The sequence below is a fragment of the Pithys albifrons genome, chromosome 2, assembly GCF_047495875.1.
Source record: "Pithys albifrons albifrons isolate INPA30051 chromosome 2, PitAlb_v1, whole genome shotgun sequence".
NCBI classification, from domain to species: domain Eukaryota; kingdom Metazoa; phylum Chordata; class Aves; order Passeriformes; family Thamnophilidae; genus Pithys; species Pithys albifrons.
The window spans coordinates 40568299-40586023 of record NC_092459.1 but is presented as its reverse complement, the minus strand read 5'-3'; the positions used below and the strand labels follow the sequence as shown (position 1 = coordinate 40586023).

General features: G+C 38.2%; 1 protein-coding gene across 1 annotated transcript in view; it reads left to right on the top strand.

Annotated features, from left to right (window-relative positions):
• The window catches only part of MCHR2 (melanin concentrating hormone receptor 2), a 42725-nt gene extending 42421 nt beyond the window's left edge, over positions 1 to 304 (top strand). The window contains 1 exon segment of the mRNA XM_071580169.1: positions 219 to 304. Within this exon segment, the coding sequence (XP_071436270.1) occupies positions 219 to 304 (86 nt within the window).
• Positions 305 to 17725: the final 17421 nt, after the last annotated feature.

Sequence of the window (17725 nt, the reverse complement as noted above, 5' to 3'; positions counted from 1 at the left end):
TAGATACATTAATCCCTCTGGTTTTGTAACTATTGCTGTTATTAGCTGAGATGAACTTTATATATCTGTAAATATTTGGCCGTAGAGAACATTAGAGGCAGTTCCTTTCCTACTGTCTTTACAAAATTATCTGAAGAGGAGGAAAATTAATTCAATGTAATTTGTGTCATCCCCTTAAAATGATGAGTCCTTTTTGGTATACTTGTCATTTTTATGAGATGATGATGATGATGATGATGATGATGATGATGATGATGATGATGATGATGATGATGATGATTTTAATCCATCTGTGTCCCTGTAAATTATGAAAGGCATAAAATTACTCTTCCAAAATAATAGTTTAAGGTTTTTGACATGACACTTCTTCTTCAAGTAGTAGGCCCTCACCTATCTGCAGTTCCCGATAGCCTTTTTCAAGCCTGTGTAGAACATTTGCATCAATGCTGCCTTTCATACCTGCACATCTGAGTTGGGGGAGTTGGGTGACTCTCCCCTTTGGAGCAGTGCAAAGAGAGCTAGATCAAATTAAATACCTTTAAGCCTAAAATTAATATCAAATAGGAGAAACTGTATTGCAAGGGCAATGGAAAACCTAGGTAGACTTCTCTCTTCTAAAAAGTTAGAGTTTGTAGCAATTGAAATTTCTGCTCTTAAGCCCTCTCTGCAGCCGTTTTCCCCCATGTAGTCAGTGTCCCTCATCTGCTCTAATAAACTGTCCTGCTTTGTTTCACCTTTCATGACCCTTTCACCTCTCATTCACACCCTTTCACTCCTGGAAAACTTGCCAAGCAAGTTGTTTCATCATCTCTATGGCTTTCCTTACCAATTTTCTGTATTTCATAACTTAAAACTTTTGATTATTTCCATATTTCTTCTTATTATCTGAGGGAGGTTTTATAAATATATGTATCTATATGTATGTGGGTATACATATAGATATACATATACATATGTATGTATATGTATGTAGATATACATATAGATATACATATAGATGCATAACCCATATTTAGGGTTATGAATGACAGTGCAATGACTTAGAACAATTGTGTGCTTTAAAGACTGTAAGTGCATACTATCTGGGAAGCGAGTATCTGATGACTCAAAAATTGCGAGGAGCTATCCTACCATAAATGGCTGAGAAATATTTGTCCAACTCATTAAAGGTTATCTAGAAATCTTGCATATTTACATTATAAGCATTGTATGTATTTAACATTGAGTGCACACTGATATGCATAAATGAAGCAAGCTAGCTACTTCATTTCATAGCCAATCTGCATAGCCTTAAATACATAAGTAAAAATAAGAATTTTGTATTAGAAGTTTTCTGTTGAAATTTGGAGAATGTTCCCTACTGTGTTCTGTAACTTGAGGGTATGAGAACTTTAGATGAATTTGTATGCCACAAATATGTATCCAGACCAGTAGTAATTGATCAGAAGACTCAAATAAATTTAATTCACTTCAAAAAGGCTATTTGATTTTCATAATTTTCACAGAATCCAATGACTTGCAAAAGTTTTAAAGACTTAGAAAAATAAGTAAGTTTGTAAAAAAATCACTAAGTACAAGAATCCAAAGTCCAGTTTCAATAATGATGAATAGTAGCCTGTGTGGATTTCAGAAGACACAGCTGGTAATTATTTCAGACTTTATGGAAGCAATTTTTCATGTACAGACAAGCTTTTGGCAAGGCTCACTTCTCAATAGAGTTGCACTGTAGATGCAACAGGAAAATCCTGAGTTAGATAAATATTTTGAAAAGCATCAACAAGATGCAGCAAAAATTGGTATGGAATGTCAATAATGAAACTCCCAATAAGTTATCAATGATGGCACTTGATGAAAAGTAAGATTTGAAGAGCAGCAAGTAGTTGCAAATTCCTGAGTTGCAAACCAGTTTATAGGTACCAAGTCCTCCTGTTTAGCAAAGTGTTTAAAGACTTATTCAAAAATAAATTAAATGCTCACCCTGAATTTTAACAGGTTCTCTGTCAGACTCTTCTCTAGGTCTTCACTTAAAAAACATGAGTAATCCCACTAATCTCAGCTAGACAGCTCTCACTGTGCCCTTAACAGTATTGTTTAAATAGAGCCTCGGTCACATTGTGTGCCTATTGATTGCCAAAACATTACAAAATGTCTTACCCCATGAAAGACCAATTACTATACTTCAGCATAAGTATGTCATTTTAACTAAATTTTTGTCATTTAGAGACTACTTCTAGAAAGGAAGTATATGAAAATTCTGTAAAAATCTGATCAACTGATTTTAGCTGCTACATTCAACTTATACACTTAAATCTGATATATTAAAATGGACATAATGCTCTGTATCATTTAAGCAGTGAGGAAGAGAACAATTTTTTCTTCCATGCAATTCCAGTTGAGGGATAGCTGGCAAGCTTAACCCATTCTGTTGATCTTCCTTCAACTGCCCGAACTACTGCTCCTCTTTTGAAGAACTGCTATAATGCCTGACATGATAAGACAAACAGATCAGAGACCATTTTACCAGCAGATGTCTGTTAGAGTTGTTAGAGTCTGTTAGGAGATGTTAGAGTTTAGTCAAAGGTGATAATTTTGCCCAGCAGCTCCATGTGAATCATCTTGGCAACAGCTTTATGCAACCACTTTTTTATCATTATGTAAACAGCAGTGAAGGTATCTATTTTCTTCTGCAGACAGCTACATGGGAAATCAGAACAATCATAACTACCACTAGACTAGTAGTAACTTTTGTAAGTATGCATATATGCTCTGCCATTACCGAGGGCAATAAAGTATTATTTTGTCAGAAAAAGATGCATCGAGTCTGTATTCAGTATTTCCTTCCAGGAATGGAGAAAAGATTACATAACATACAAGACCAAAATATTTTAATTCTTAGACAAAACAGAATCCAGAAGCCAAGTGAGTCTCTATGTTGCTGGGAACTTTAGGGAGTTTAAAATGTTTGTCTTAGAAGAAACAACAGTGTGTGGGTTTGCTGTGAAAGAAGAGACGATGAAAACAGCAGAGAGAAGTTAAATTGCAGTCTATTGAAAAGTTTAGAATATTTAACAATGTTTGTCCTACTTCTGTGATTTCCCAGGTCCTCACAGTAATTTTGACATTTGCCACAGAGCTGTTCCTTTGCTGATCCTAGCAGAAATGAGTTTGATGCTCAACTGGAGAAAAAGTCCAAATATACAGACATCAGAGAAATCCTGCAAGATTGTGGCTTATGCACATCAACTAGTGTTATACAGCTAGGCTTAAGTTCAGAACTAACAACTGGGTGCTCTAGTCTAAACTCTCGTTTATCACAGATTATAAAAATTTAGCCAGATACCCTTGAATGGAGACCCAAAGCTTGGACTGACTGATTCTCTCTGTCCACAGGAGCTATTCAAACTTTCAGATGTGTAATTCACAAGTCAGAACCAAGTAAACTTGCCTCCACTGTCAATGCTACTTTGCCAAAATATGTCAGACACTGTTTGTGTGGGTATTTCTGTGAGATGCAAGGATTTGTGGTGAACTGGTCAACCTTTCTAACCTATGCACAGAATATCTTGTAGGACTTCTGCTGCAGTGCGTTATGTGGCAACTCATACTAACAATGTTCTACACTGCACACAGGAGTACACGCTCTCCTTGTTTTGTCCCTTTATGTAAGTCAAACACAAGCAGTGGCTTCCTCAGAAAGAGATCTAAATGCCTTACAGATATTACAAGAGCACTCAACAGGGAGACCAAGGACAAAGACAAATAGACCAGATATCAAATTTTTCCCTGCCTTTTTGGAGTAGGCAGCCTATTGCAGAATGATAATCATACCATCTTGAGGAGCAAGGATGGCTTCCAGTGATGTCAGAACTATCATATGAGGGACCGAAAATTTGCAGAGCTGTATAAAGTCTGTCCTAAGTCCATGGTCCCACAGTAGAGAACTAAGGTCCACGACCAAAAATGGAGACATTTTCTCTTGTTCTCTGGCAAAATGATGAGCTGTGTGTTTCTGTCTCTAACAATTACATCCAGTTGACCAGTTAGCTGGCAAGCTGCAGGCTCTAGGCCATTATCAAAGTTTTTTCCTTAAGGGTTTTGAGAACAAAAAATGTACCTCAAATGATAACTGTCTTTCAGAAAATGGGACTGCTTGTGGTAGGTCTGCATATTCCTAAGGCCACCATATTTATTGTGCATGCTGAGGAAAAAATGCATTGTGACTGCTCAGCAGACGCAGTGGTTTCCAAAAACAATAGATCAGTGCAGAAGTATGACCCAACAATCCTGTACATATACAGCACATGTTGCATTTTCCACTCATAATGGATTAATTATACACACATAGCAAAGCAGTATTAGTACTTGTGCATCACAGGCAGTCCATGTGCATATGGTAAATGTAGTGTTTGAAAAGGTACTCTGCCTTTGCAAAATGTCTTCTACATATGTATAAGAGTAATATGATGGGAGAGGTATAATGGATAACATGGAAGCTAAAGAATATAAGTGAGCAAATGACACTACAGGAACAAATAACCTATCTTGTCACTGGGTCCCCAAAACTATATCCAAAAATTGAAATTATCTGGCTGAGTTAACTGTGTTCATAGTCTTCATGTTGTCTGCTTTTTGTAGGATGACTTTAGTTGTCACTTGCGTGGCCAAGCAGAAGCTGCTTGGTACAGTGAGTAAAGTTCAGGGTAGATTTTTGACATTAAAATTCCTACTCTGAAGCAAACCAAAACCCTCTTCCCTTAGAGTCATATTAGTAGGGATAGGAAGCTGCAACTGTCTGTTTTGGTGAACTCCGCTTTCTTGCCATGGTTTCTGAAACCAAATCTGAATAACGTGACAATCCAGAAAATTCACAGACTTGCATAGACAATGGAAAGGCAGCCTGGAAGAGCTGATGGCAAGTGAGACCTCTTTCTACATCACTGCATGCAAACAAACAAACAAACACTGTTCTCCTAAAACAATGTCTCCAAACCAAAGGACTTTCTCTCTATGCATTTCTGAAGCATTCTCAAATAAATCTGGACATTTGGGTTGTTTTAGCCAATATGCTCAACTACAGACTACAACCCTCTACAGTAGAGGATCCCAGGGTCAAGTGTAAGAGGAGTGCCTCAAATATCTTACTGACTTGGCATTCATATGGATCCCACATTACACCAGAATTTATTTTTTTTTACAGATATAGGTTTCTCAAACTCCCATGTTATTTGCAAGCCAACTTTCTATGGGTTTTAGATACAGGATACATCTCAGTGTCAGGTGTGTTCAGAGGAAAACTTCCCTTGAAGTATTAGAAATATCTGATGAAATTTTGTTATGAGTTCACTGTGGTTGGAAGCAGAGTTGTTGCAGTCATATTTTGATACACAATAAGATCTGCAATATTCCGTAAAAAATCCCACATTAGGAAACCAAACATTTTTCTTTATGCAATTCCAACACTTAGTACCTTGTTGGCAACCACCACCTTATAGACCTCTGCCTAGCAGCACATACTCATAACTAGCACCCTCTGTGTTACAGCTAAGCTATGTGAGCTCTTTGGCACACTCTCTGAATTATTTACTGGGAAAGATGCCTTTGGAATGGCTTATCATGACAGTAACTATTTCTGCTACTATTGTCAATCTTATGACTTGGTCATCAAAAGCCTTTACATAGTTCCCATCCCCCACTTCCACACATTAGAAACATCTTCAGATTGGTAAAGAGATAAGGATTTAAATATTGTCTGTGATAAAGGGCAATATCTATTTCTGAGAAGTAATGGCATTGGGACAGAGAATCTGGATGTGACAGTCATTTTACCAAAACATAGGATATCACACTGTGCTTATTCTATTAAATACCATAAGGAATAAAAATAACTGAACATTTTGCTCAAAGGTATAAGCCCAAAAATTACACAGATGTACACAGGAAAAAAATTATTTTAACATTTCAAAATGTTTTAGTGGTGGACTTGGCAGTGGTAGTCTGTCAGTTGGACTTCATGATCTAAGAGGTCTTTTCCAACCTAAGCAATTCTATGATTCTAAGAAGGTTTCCACATTACTTCTCTCAATAGATTGTTCAGCTAGTGATCAACTTTGCTATGACTCCTCTGCAGTTCTTAATGAGGACAACGTTAGAAAGTTCTTTCCCATCTTCTTGTTTGTATCAACCTCTTCTGACTACATACAGAACAAGAATAGTGATTGAGCAATTCTGCCCTTTGAGCCTTATCATTAACTAGAAATATTTTAGGGGATTTTTTCATTCTTCAAATCTTAGTCTTCTTTCTTATTGGTTCTGTAAGCCATTGGCTGTTTTTCTGCTTTTTTGGTTTGTTTTTTTTTCCCAAAATCCTGTTTCCCAAAGCCAAAGCCAGAACCATGGACTGTGAAAAGCATTTGTGTAGTTGTCCTGGTTTTTACAGTATGTCTTTAACCACCTGCTGTTGATCAGTGGAAGAGTACTGGACTGTGTGAGCCTTCATATGAATTAAAACAATCATTTTTATGTCTGTTACATCCTTAACAATTTTGTGCATATCAAAACTACTAAATTACCAGGTCGTCTGTTGATTTTCTCTAATGCTGGTTGTGGTACATGGATTTATATTCAAATTTCTGTCCAACTCATTTCATTATTGTCATAGCTGTCCTCTTTTCCACAGAGGCTAAAAGATAATACAGAAAGTTTTTAGTTGCTTTCTACAAATGTTTCCCATTTCACATAGTTCAAAGTTTTCAATGGCATCAATCTGCAAATGAACTGTGAGCAGGAGGATATATGTACATCTGCTGAATCTTCTCAGGTCCTTTTAGGTATCCTACAATTTACATAAGAATGGGGAGGTTCATTACTGGTTAGGGTCAAACATTTATGGTGAAGGCATAATCCTTGGTTCCTCTAAAATTTACCTGCTTGAAAGAGAATTTGGCTAATTCTAATTACTCCTTGTCAAAATATTTTAAGTGCTCTCACAATTACTCTCAATAGATTTAGCCTATTTACTTTTGACACAAGAACTTGCAAACATACCATTTGCAACACACCTACAGAATCTTTTTCTTCTAATCTCATTGTTAATAGCAGATCTGACAATACTCAGTCTTGTGATGCTTTGTGAAAGGCCTGATTATGCAATTTACATAAAAGAAGTCCCAGTAAGAATGAGAGAGGTTCTTCGTATGTTTCCATTTCAATGTCTGTCCCATTTCACTTTGGCTTTCAAGTGGGATATTTGAGCACTACTAGGCAAGAAGAGCAAGTTGATTTGTATGCACACAAGGGTTTGTTGGCTGATTGCTTTTATTTCACCTCTTTTCCCTTAAGTTTTGTGTGAACCAACATCTGTGCTCTAAATATGTCACCATTGTATAAGGCCTTTTTCAATCATCAGAGGTATAAAAGGTAAAGGTGGGAGTGGCAGTACTTTTTCATTCTGAAATTTTTTCCACATTTGTTTCAAACTCCCAATCTGGAATTCAGACACTTTTCAAGAAACTGAGACCTGGAATCAGTTCTTCCTACAACCTGTAGGGACAGAAGACTTCTGCTAAGAGGGTGTCCTAAGTGCCAGGCTATGCTCTCTGTATTAAAAACTCTCCATCCTACTTACTGAAGCAGTGTCACTACACAGAAAATAGTTATGATTTATTGGACCAGACTGATCTGGCCCCTGTATAAATATAAGGCACTATTTCTTCTTCCAGAGATCCTCTAGAAGGAATTGGCTGCAATCATGTTTTTCAGAGGGTCTTGTCCTAGTAGGAGTTCTGCAAACAAGACCAACAGAGGACCAAAGTGAAGATGAGCATGGATTTAATTTACAACCTGATTAATAATTTCTGGGTTATGATTAGCCATAGTTTTGAGCAAGGCACTGGCATATTTGGATTGAGGAAGTCAGAGGTGCAGATGTAATTTCAGTAAAAATGGGAAAGGTTTGTATATTTCAATGCTCTAAGGATAGACAGCAGCTGAAAAGGCAATGTGGAATTTTTTCTTTCCTCTCACTTCGAGACCTAGAGGACAGGACTTAAACTGCTTTATTGGGGGCATATGTAGAATTTAAATCCCTAAATCCAGGACAGTTGTTCAGCAAGTCTCTGTCTCATATACCAGTGAAAGTTAACGGGACAAGACTCAAGATTAGAGAATACTTGACTGCATGCAGTAATCATAGCTGATAGCACTTCAGGAATTTGCAAGAAGGCAGTAAGTGTGACTCATAGCAGTTGGCCACTAGGCAGGTCGAAAGATGAGATGAAAGCCATTTTGGAATCAGTCTTGTCACTTAGAGTTTTGGGGTTTTCCCTTCAATAAATTAGTATGAATGTTCCTTTCATGATTTTTCTGACTCATTTTTTTCTTACATGTTTTTATCCCAGATTTTATCTGTGTTATCTTTCATGCTCTTTCTGCTCTTTTCTAATTTACATTCATTTATATAGCAATAACAACTGCCTTTTACAGTACTGCCACATGTTATTTTCTTTCTCAGAAAGCTATATAATGGGCTTCCGAATTTCCATTTTGAAGCCTGCAATATTTCTAACTGAAATGAACAGAACTCACCAGCAAAATATCTTAGCAACTCTGGAATAGTGACAAGGGATCCACTTCCAAAGACTGGCTTTTGGTTTAGTTCCACAGAATTTGAAAACTTTTAAAGCTCTGAAAGTGTTACAACAGTTCATGCTTTTAGGAGTAAAATGAACACATTTATCTCACTCTCTGGAGAAATTGAAGTAATATATTGCTGGAATGTGCAAAAGCAACACATGCTTTTGCAAACACATTGGGTCTTGCCAACAACATTAAAATAGCATCATCCAGTTAGACTGTAAGTATAGAGGGTTCAGTGACAAAAATGAAAATAAAACCCATTAGGATATGTAATTTACATCATCAGAGTCAGGCTGTGACCCAACATTCGTGCTGGCCCACTAGTGTGTGTTGTGTGAGTGAAGTGCTCCATCTGCTGCATACCCCAGCAGGCAAGCCAGGCACTTTGCAATATGTATTCATACCCCCTGCTTAGGGCTCCAGCACTCTTTATTAGCTGCATTTGCAAGCACAAAACCTGCAAGTGCTCTGAGTGACCTGGTGTTCAGCAAAAAAAAAAAAAAAACAAAGCCAAAAAGACTTCAAAAATAGCCACAGATAATAGGCTTGCTTGTTTTGTGTAGGTAGTTGCTGCAATGCTTTTCAGTTAGCAAACAGGGCACTTGCAAGTATCACCTACCTGTGTGACAGAGATATTTTCTCATTAACAAATGAAACATGATGTCAATGTGCAGTGATTTGAATACACTTATGTGCAGGGAACTATTTTCCCACTACAGGTCATTGCACCGTCCAGCACACCAGGTGTTCAACAACGCAAAATCCAACTAGTACGTGAGCTCTACAGAAGTTCAGGAAGCTGCATCCTCAAAATTTCTTTCCTTATTTTCTCTTTTATAGTTCTTTGTATTTATATCTAACATATATTTTAAGGTAGATCACTTGCCTTGGTTTATTCTGAGATTCTCATTTCTACATTAGCAATTTCTGAACTAGCAATTTTTTTCCTTTGTCACATCAAGTTCTACTACTTTGTCCCCTTTGGACTGACCTTAGCTACCTTGCAAACACTCTCATTTGGTCTGGATCGAAGAGGAAGATCTTTTCATCTTTACAGTATAAATTGTTTCTCCCAGTTGAAAAAAATTAAACTACTATCTTTCCAAGGATATAACTGCAGCATCAAACACTTAGGCAAATTGCTGTTTTCATTACAGTCAAAACTGTGTTAAAATAACAGTATTTCATACAGGAAATGAAATATACAAGCTTTTTGGTTTGTGGTCTTATTGAGGCCTTGGAAATGTGACCTACTTAATAAGACCAGAACTGGCAAATGCGTTAGTTATTCCAGGTTTCTAAGCTTTTTTGTTTGTTAAATACTAAGTGATGCCTAAAACAAGTGCTGAGCAAATAGCTGACACTGCTGAAGGCTCACTTTTCTAGCTTATGTGAAAAAATTATGACTTTGAACATAATTAGTGTCTTTTTTCTCATTTTAAAAAATGCTTGCTGTGGTTGTATTTACCTTTTTGTATAGTTTCAAATTAAAAGAAGAAAGATTTACATTAGATACTAGAAAGAAATTTACTCAGGGGGTGGTGAGACACTGCAATAGGTTGCTCTAAGAGGTTGCCCTAAGATGCCCCATTCCTTGAAGTGTTCAAGGCCAGGTTGATGGAGCCCTGAGCAACTTGATCTAGTGGGTGGCATCTCTGCCCATCACTGGGGGAAAGAAGGTGGGGGATGCAACAGGGAGGGGCAGTTGGAACTAGATGATTTTTAACGTCCTTTTCAACTCAAGCCATTCAATGGTTCCGTGATTCTATAATTTCTCTCTGTTTTCTTTGATTTTCCCTTTGATTTCTCTTTCTACAAAAAACAGAGCTCTAGTAAGTCTTCTGTCTTTTGAGAACTTAGAAGGATCAGAAAAGCACAGGAGATCAGATAATATCCAAGATAAAGGACCTGCTTACAAGTCAGAAAGACTGAAAGAACAGCATCAGAAAAACTGCAGTAGAAGACACAATATATCAGATATAGGGAGAAGGAACTACAGAACAACCTGGCTGAAAATCTAGGACTCTCACTTTTCTTCAACACCACAGATTGCACTGCATCCTCTTTCCCCCTCATCCAGACGTTACCAGCTTCCAACAGGCTTGAACTGCTCTCTCATGTGTCTGTACATCCCAAAGTCTGCAAGCTGTCACTTCCAAATGGTTTAGCAGGATAACCAGCAGGCTTCTTCATCCCCACCAGAGAGTTCATGTGGGTAGCCAGCTGGTCTGTCTTCCTAGTTAGGCTTCAGGAGAGGGTGGCAATTTCAGAAATGTTTTGCAACAAGGGATATATTTGTACATTATTTATTCATCCTAAAAGTGATTTTCCTTCTGCATAGTATCCTTTTAGATTCAGTAGCAAGATCCAAATAGCTGTATTTGCTCTTGATATTGACAAATAAACTCTTCTGGGGCTAAATAAACCCCAGAATATATCACAGTGTAGTGAAACAACCTGACAGAATTTACTAAGAGCTTTTCTTGGAGACCACTAGTACAAAACTGAAGGAAACATGGCCTACATCTAGCAGAAACCCAAACTCATTTTAACTCAGATTTTAATAATTTGACTGAAGGACTCCTGTGAACCATTGTGATCTACTCAGCAGATCTGTAACAGCCCAGAACTACTAGACAAGGTGAGTTGGCTGCTTCCTGAGTTCCTGAATCAGATAGAGAACAAGACCTGTTATTAAACTCATTTATATAAACTACATGGTTTCCTTGAGGGTCCTTCTCTAATGCTAGCATTACCCAGCAGCCCTTCTTGGGGTCGCCCCATAAAGTTTTGGCTTGAATCAGATTCCGACTTGGAGAAAGACATTAAAAAACCCCAAAGCTCTAGAAATAAAATCCTAGTAGCTAAGGGAAACTAAACAAAAAATACACGAACTATCAAGCACCGAAGTGTCTGTATGCTGTTCTGCCTGGGCTGTGGGGAATGAAGTCGTGAGCTGATTGTTGTGAAGCCATAAATTTTTCATGAAACAAAGATTTGTAGGAAAAATAATAGTCCATTGATTCAGCTTGAGGGGAAAAAACCCACACACAACCGAAAACAAAACAAGGCAGAGAAGTATTTGGATACGCAAGATTTCCTTCAGATTTGAATATCTTTTCTTTGTTTCAGTAGAATTTTGTCATATCCAGTAATCATCCTCGGGGAAAGCCTGCAGTAAACATCTGAGAACCACAACCCCAACACTGCATTCCCCAAAATTAACTGGGTTTGATGACAACACTATTAAAGTCAAATAGACACATAACAAATGAATGGAACTAGTTCTTACCTTGTGCAATAGTGGTATGGCTGTATCACAGACTACAGACTATTCTGAGTTGGAAGGGACCCACAAGGATCATTGAGTCCAACTCAAGTCAATGGTCCACATAGGGTATTGAACCCACGACCTTGGCATTACTGCAATCAAGTTTTAACCAACTGAGCTAATCTCAGGGTCCTTCACTTTACAGTAGAGATTGCTGTCCTTTCTGGATCTATAAGCTTCAGATAAAATCTTCCATTGTACAAGACCCACCCAATGCCACATGCTTCAGAGAGAGCATAATCTGAACACACTGTGGTGGAAATCATGGTTCCATGTTGTAGCAGATGTGTCCCACCACACCTCTGACAAGCTGTATTTTTAAAATATATCCACTATAAAAGAAATTCAGTCACACTATAATCAGTGTGACTGAGAATGTATATGCTGTAACTGAGACAGCACACAAATGGATGGAAGTAAGTATTACTGATGCTATTTTTCTAATGTAGTTATTTGGAAGGGGTAAAATGGAGAGTACAAGCATGACACAAAAAAACTACTTGACAGCAGTCACAAGGAAGCTTCTGGGGAATGATGACTGTGATTCAATTTAAGGTTAAAACACCTAAGATTATGTTTCCAAATTTAGATATCCATGCATGATTCAAGCACATAAACTCACATCATGATCTGCAAATAAATTAGCAACAACATTTAACAGTAATCAGGGAGAAATTCAGTTGACCAGCTACAAAGAATCTTATCTTGAGATTAGATCCCACACAGGGAGTTCAGGAAAAAATGGAGTTTGTTGATAGTGATAAATAGATGGTCTCCGCTTACATAATACCTCCAGGGTCCAGGACCTCACAGCAGTGCAAATGCAACAGTAATCACCGTTCCTTGAGAAAATACAGAGTGCTCTTTGTCTCTGCCTCACTGATAAAAGTCCTAAGACAGGAGCAGAAAAAGATACACCGTGTCTTCCATGGGTATTGGAAAAGTTGGCAAAAATTCCCAGAAACAGAGATACTCTGGGCAAAGACAGCATTGCATGGACATGTGTGCCATGGAGCAGAGGGCCCCAAGGGATGGTCTTGAGGCAAGAGATCCTGCACAGCCTTGAAGGCCAGCCCCTACTTGAAGTAACATAAGGCATTGAACCTGCTACAAATCCCATCGAAATCAAGGATAATACTTTCATTTTCATGGCTTTGACATGACATTGCTGTCATTGTCCTGTTCCTGCACAGTTCGTCTGGCCTTCTCCCTGCCACAGATGCATCCACCCACTGGTGTCTCCCAAGAAAAACAAGGTTGCATGAATTTGCAGGCTCAAACTTTGTGCAAGGAACTCAAATATTTAATATGCAGCTTGCAGTCATTGCTTCCAGCTTTAATAGCCATCTGGAGAAAAGTTTTGAAGCTCACTGACACACTGAAGAAGTGGACCTGATTGAGAAATGATGTTCAACAGCTGCCAAAGGGAAAGGGGATTGGAGTTGAAAGTTTTCTGCTATGGCTCCCACATTGCCCCACAGTGCTACTAGCAAGTAAATATATGTCAGAACCTACTGATCGTGCCCAGTTTGCACTTCATGAAGTAAAATGTATCAGCTGTTTCTTAACATTTTCTTTTCAGTCTTCTTTCGGTCATAATTTGGCCTAAGGACTACATCTGTGATGAATTCCTTGTAACAGGACCTTGCCATTTGGAGTACAGTTGTCATCAAAATATTCTAGCATGCTCACACAGGCTGAGAAAAAAATATTTTTAAAAATATTCTATCACTCAAAAATTAGTTTAAAAAAATCAGTATTCCTTGTTGAGACGAAAACCAGTCTGTATTGAAATTCAATTTTTTGCAGTGTTCTGATTAGAAATGTCTACGTTTCTGTGTGTATATAAACATAAGCACAGCCACACAATAGCAATGATATGTATAGACAGCAAATATATCCCTGTAATGTAAAGTTTTCCAATGCAATCTCTCTCCAATTTTAGCATTACAAAGCAGCTTGAGGAAAACTCCAAGCCTTTGTTTTGAAGCATTTTCTCAAGTCTGATTTTTATTTATATTTTGAGATCAAGGATTGCTTTTATCAGGCAGCTATATCCTTGATGCTACAAGAGGTGGTAACACAGGTGCAATGTTCTAGAGAAAGATTTTCATTTGATATTAAAAGGTCGCATCTCCCCTTTGCCTTTCACAGCTCTGCAGTGGGCCAGGTGCATACCAGTCTCCTTAGGCTGCTGAAAGTGGTGACCCACCACGACCAGCAACTCAGGAAAAGCTCCACTTTCAGCTGCAGCTGAGATCTGCTTCAGATTAGGAGCTGCAGGAAGGACAGGGAAGCTGCACGGAATGGAGGTGGACAAATGGGAATATCATCACTACTATCTGATGTGCTTCAGGAGGGCTGTCCTTGTGGAAAATAAAAAACCAAGGTTTTCAGGATATCGAAGGAGTGCATTAAAACCAAAAAAGTATGGTTGTTTAACAGGTTATTGTCTAACAGACCACAGGCTGAAGCCATCCATTGTGGTGTCCCCCTTGGCTGTGATCATACTGACACAATCTTGGGAGCTGTGGTCGGTGTAAAATGTGGTGGCAAGGCCATTGCTTCGCCTGTGTGTAGCAAGTCAAGTACACTGTTGTCCAGCTTTCATATGAATCCCTCCCACCTCAAACCGTTTTCCCTCAGTATTTGCACCACAAGAGACCCAAAAAGCCTGTGAGCTTTCTCAGTCCCTTCTTATCCCCCCATTCCTGTCCTCCTTGAGGAAAAGCAGGGTGGAAGTGAGAGGCTGCGTAGGAGTTTGGCTGCCAGAAAGGGCCAATCCACCACACACCAGAGTGGAGGTTCCAGAAGTTTGATCAACTGATCTCTAGACTACAATAGTATTTCAGGTATCACAATTCCTGCTCCAAGTGTAAGCAAACAAGTCAACCAGCAAATATTAGCTTTTGCTTTTCTGAGTGCTTCTTCAGTGCAGTGCCACTTTGCTTGTATTCATCTGCTGAGTCCCATAATAAAGTGTCAAGGAAAACACAGCATGATGTGAAGAAGGGCTGAGAACCAACATCTGCCAAAGCCCTGAGGAAAGCAGGGAAGCAAGCAATCAGCACATGGTTTGGAGAGTCTCAATGGAGACACTGAAGAGGGGACTACCATCCCTAAATCACAACACCTTTGTAAATGAAAAATAAGCCAGTGTGTGGGAAGAAATGACAGCTACCTCAGGAATACTCAACATGAAAAGTCCAGCTACACAGATTTCCTCTTTTGCCATCTTCAACTCCTCAGATAAGTGGCATCACTACTTTTCTGTGGTTTCTAGTGTGGTTCAAACATCCTCATCCCCTTCCCTTCTTCACAGATACATTTTACTACCTGTGAGCAGTCACTGTTCATGATAAACAACTGATTTTTCTTGATTTCTCACTGGGCCAGTGACTATTTAACATTTTGTTACAATCTATTTTTATTACAGGTCCAAGAGGAGGAGTAGGCAGGTAGACCTTCAGGGCTTCCATATAGGTGTATCAGATTTAAGTCAGAGCCAGGTGTGAGTCAGACAGTCCAGGCATCCTGATTCTGTTCTGTCGGATATCTATCCTAACATTGAAACTGCCTTCTAACAATCACCACAACTTCAATATTCATGTACAAATCTGAGTTTAAAAAAAAAATTGTGACCAAGTGCCTCTGCTGTGCACTTCCACCTTTCTGGCCTTTAATAACACTTGGCAGCTAGGAATTGATTTGGAAAACCTGATGGCAGACAGAATTGCTTAGCTGGATGCATGCTAAACTTCAGCTTCCACTATTTGGTCAAGATCTCATTTATCCTCATAGTCTCTGAAGTTACTGATTCTTTGAACCTGACTGCTATTCCACATAAGCAGTGTTTTATGTATAATCAGCTTCTTTATTACATAACAACCAGTAACATCTGAAAGCTTTAAACATATTCTAAAATTTTAATGACAGCAAGCAAAGATTTATGGGCAGAGTAAATATCTTTTATTGGCCCAGTGATGTAGCCGGAAAAATGCAGGCTTGATTTTGGGCACCCAAACCTTTTTCCGAATTTGAAACACAAGCTGCAAAATTGTGACTTGATACTTGCTGTTTCTTTTGGTCCTGAAGTAGATCATGGATATCTGAAGTCTTGCCTGGTTTCCCAGCAGTGCAAGTAGACAAACCTGTGAACCTTACTTTGGTAATACCCTTAGATCCTCATGGTACGTTACACAACTATTTTAGAGTACTATCAAATTCATTATAAAGTGAAATAGCTATGTACTTGCTGATCTTGCTTTTGAATTGTCATATTACATTGCTTTATAAAATTATTTGCAACTAATACCTTACCTCAAAAATCTTTCTATCCAGCCTCCGTAGAGACACAATATTTTATGCTATTGTCTAAGTTGTATTTTTTTTATCAAACTCAAAAAAAATGTTGACTTGCTTTTAGATCCCTTCTGTGAAATTTTCTCCTTAAAGAGAAAGAAAATGCACCATCTGTGGCATAATTTGTAGCTGCTTATTTGAGACAGACTGTTCAGAAGGAAGTAAATCTTTCCACAATTTAGAAAGCTTGTGAGGGAAGGAATTTATCCACATTCAGCAGACATTGACATAAGTACATTCTTCTGGAAGCCGCAGGTTTTGGGGGCAATAAATCCTTCCATTGCTATTAGACAGGAGGCAATAAATCCTTTGATCTCTATCACACTCAATGATTTTACTCTACTCAGAATGTACATTTCATTGAGGTACTGTCTTCATTTTCCCATTTTCCTGGGGTTAATTTATCCTCCTTTTCAAGATTACTACCCTCTTTGTAATTAATTGGTTGTACTTCTCAACTGCTTACTAGGCATGGCACGGCATGGCACTCAATTGCATTACCCATTAAGAAAGAAAATACTTTTTTCTACTTTTCTTTCATCATATGGTAAGGGATTCTGAAGCTGTACCAAAGAATTGTATCAAAATGTTTTCCCTTTTAAATAGCCAAGCATCCTTAAGCTTCTTGAAAGAAGGTTTTTCTTTCAGAGCTTTTTATACTTTTGGCCAGTTTCAGAACCTACATTTTCCCTTTCATCTACCTATAAGTCTCAGTAGGTTCTGTGTTCGCCTGAAAAAAAAACCACTTTGTCTTGAAAAATCTAGAGGAACAGGTTTTACCTGTTAATCCGGCACTATTTTTATCTGAAGTTTGAATTCTGATGCCAGTAGATAAATTTTGGCAGTACAGAATGACCCAAGTATTCAGATGGTACCTTATTTTTCTCATTTTCCCCCTGTTTTTCGTATTTTCTTTTTTTAAAAAAGGCATTTTCTTTAAAACTCCATCTACTGAGGGGCCAGATGGGGAAGAGGATTTTAAAATGAAATCTATAACTTCTAGAATATAAATGGAGAAAGTACCCCGAGATTTTTAGCTTACCAAAGTTTATTTCTGTCAAACAGTGACACCCGGTGGTCAGACAAACTAAGCTAGCATAAAGCCTTATAGCTTCTGCCCTTGAGAGGGTAGAAAGGAGGAGGGTTGCTGGCAAACAAATCCCTAAGTGGGAATGAGAGGGACTGAATAGCAAATAAAACAAGCACATGGTCAGATACAGAAAGCCTAAATACACTGAAAGATCCATCTTGCGAGGTTTTTTTCTTCTGGTGTTTAATAGCATCATATTAGACTGGAGATGCTTATCTGTTCCCCTAAGGGTAGGAAATAATTTAAATTTTGTTTATAAATATGTCAAGTATTCCCTTCTGTCACTGCATTCTTTTACAGCTGTTAGG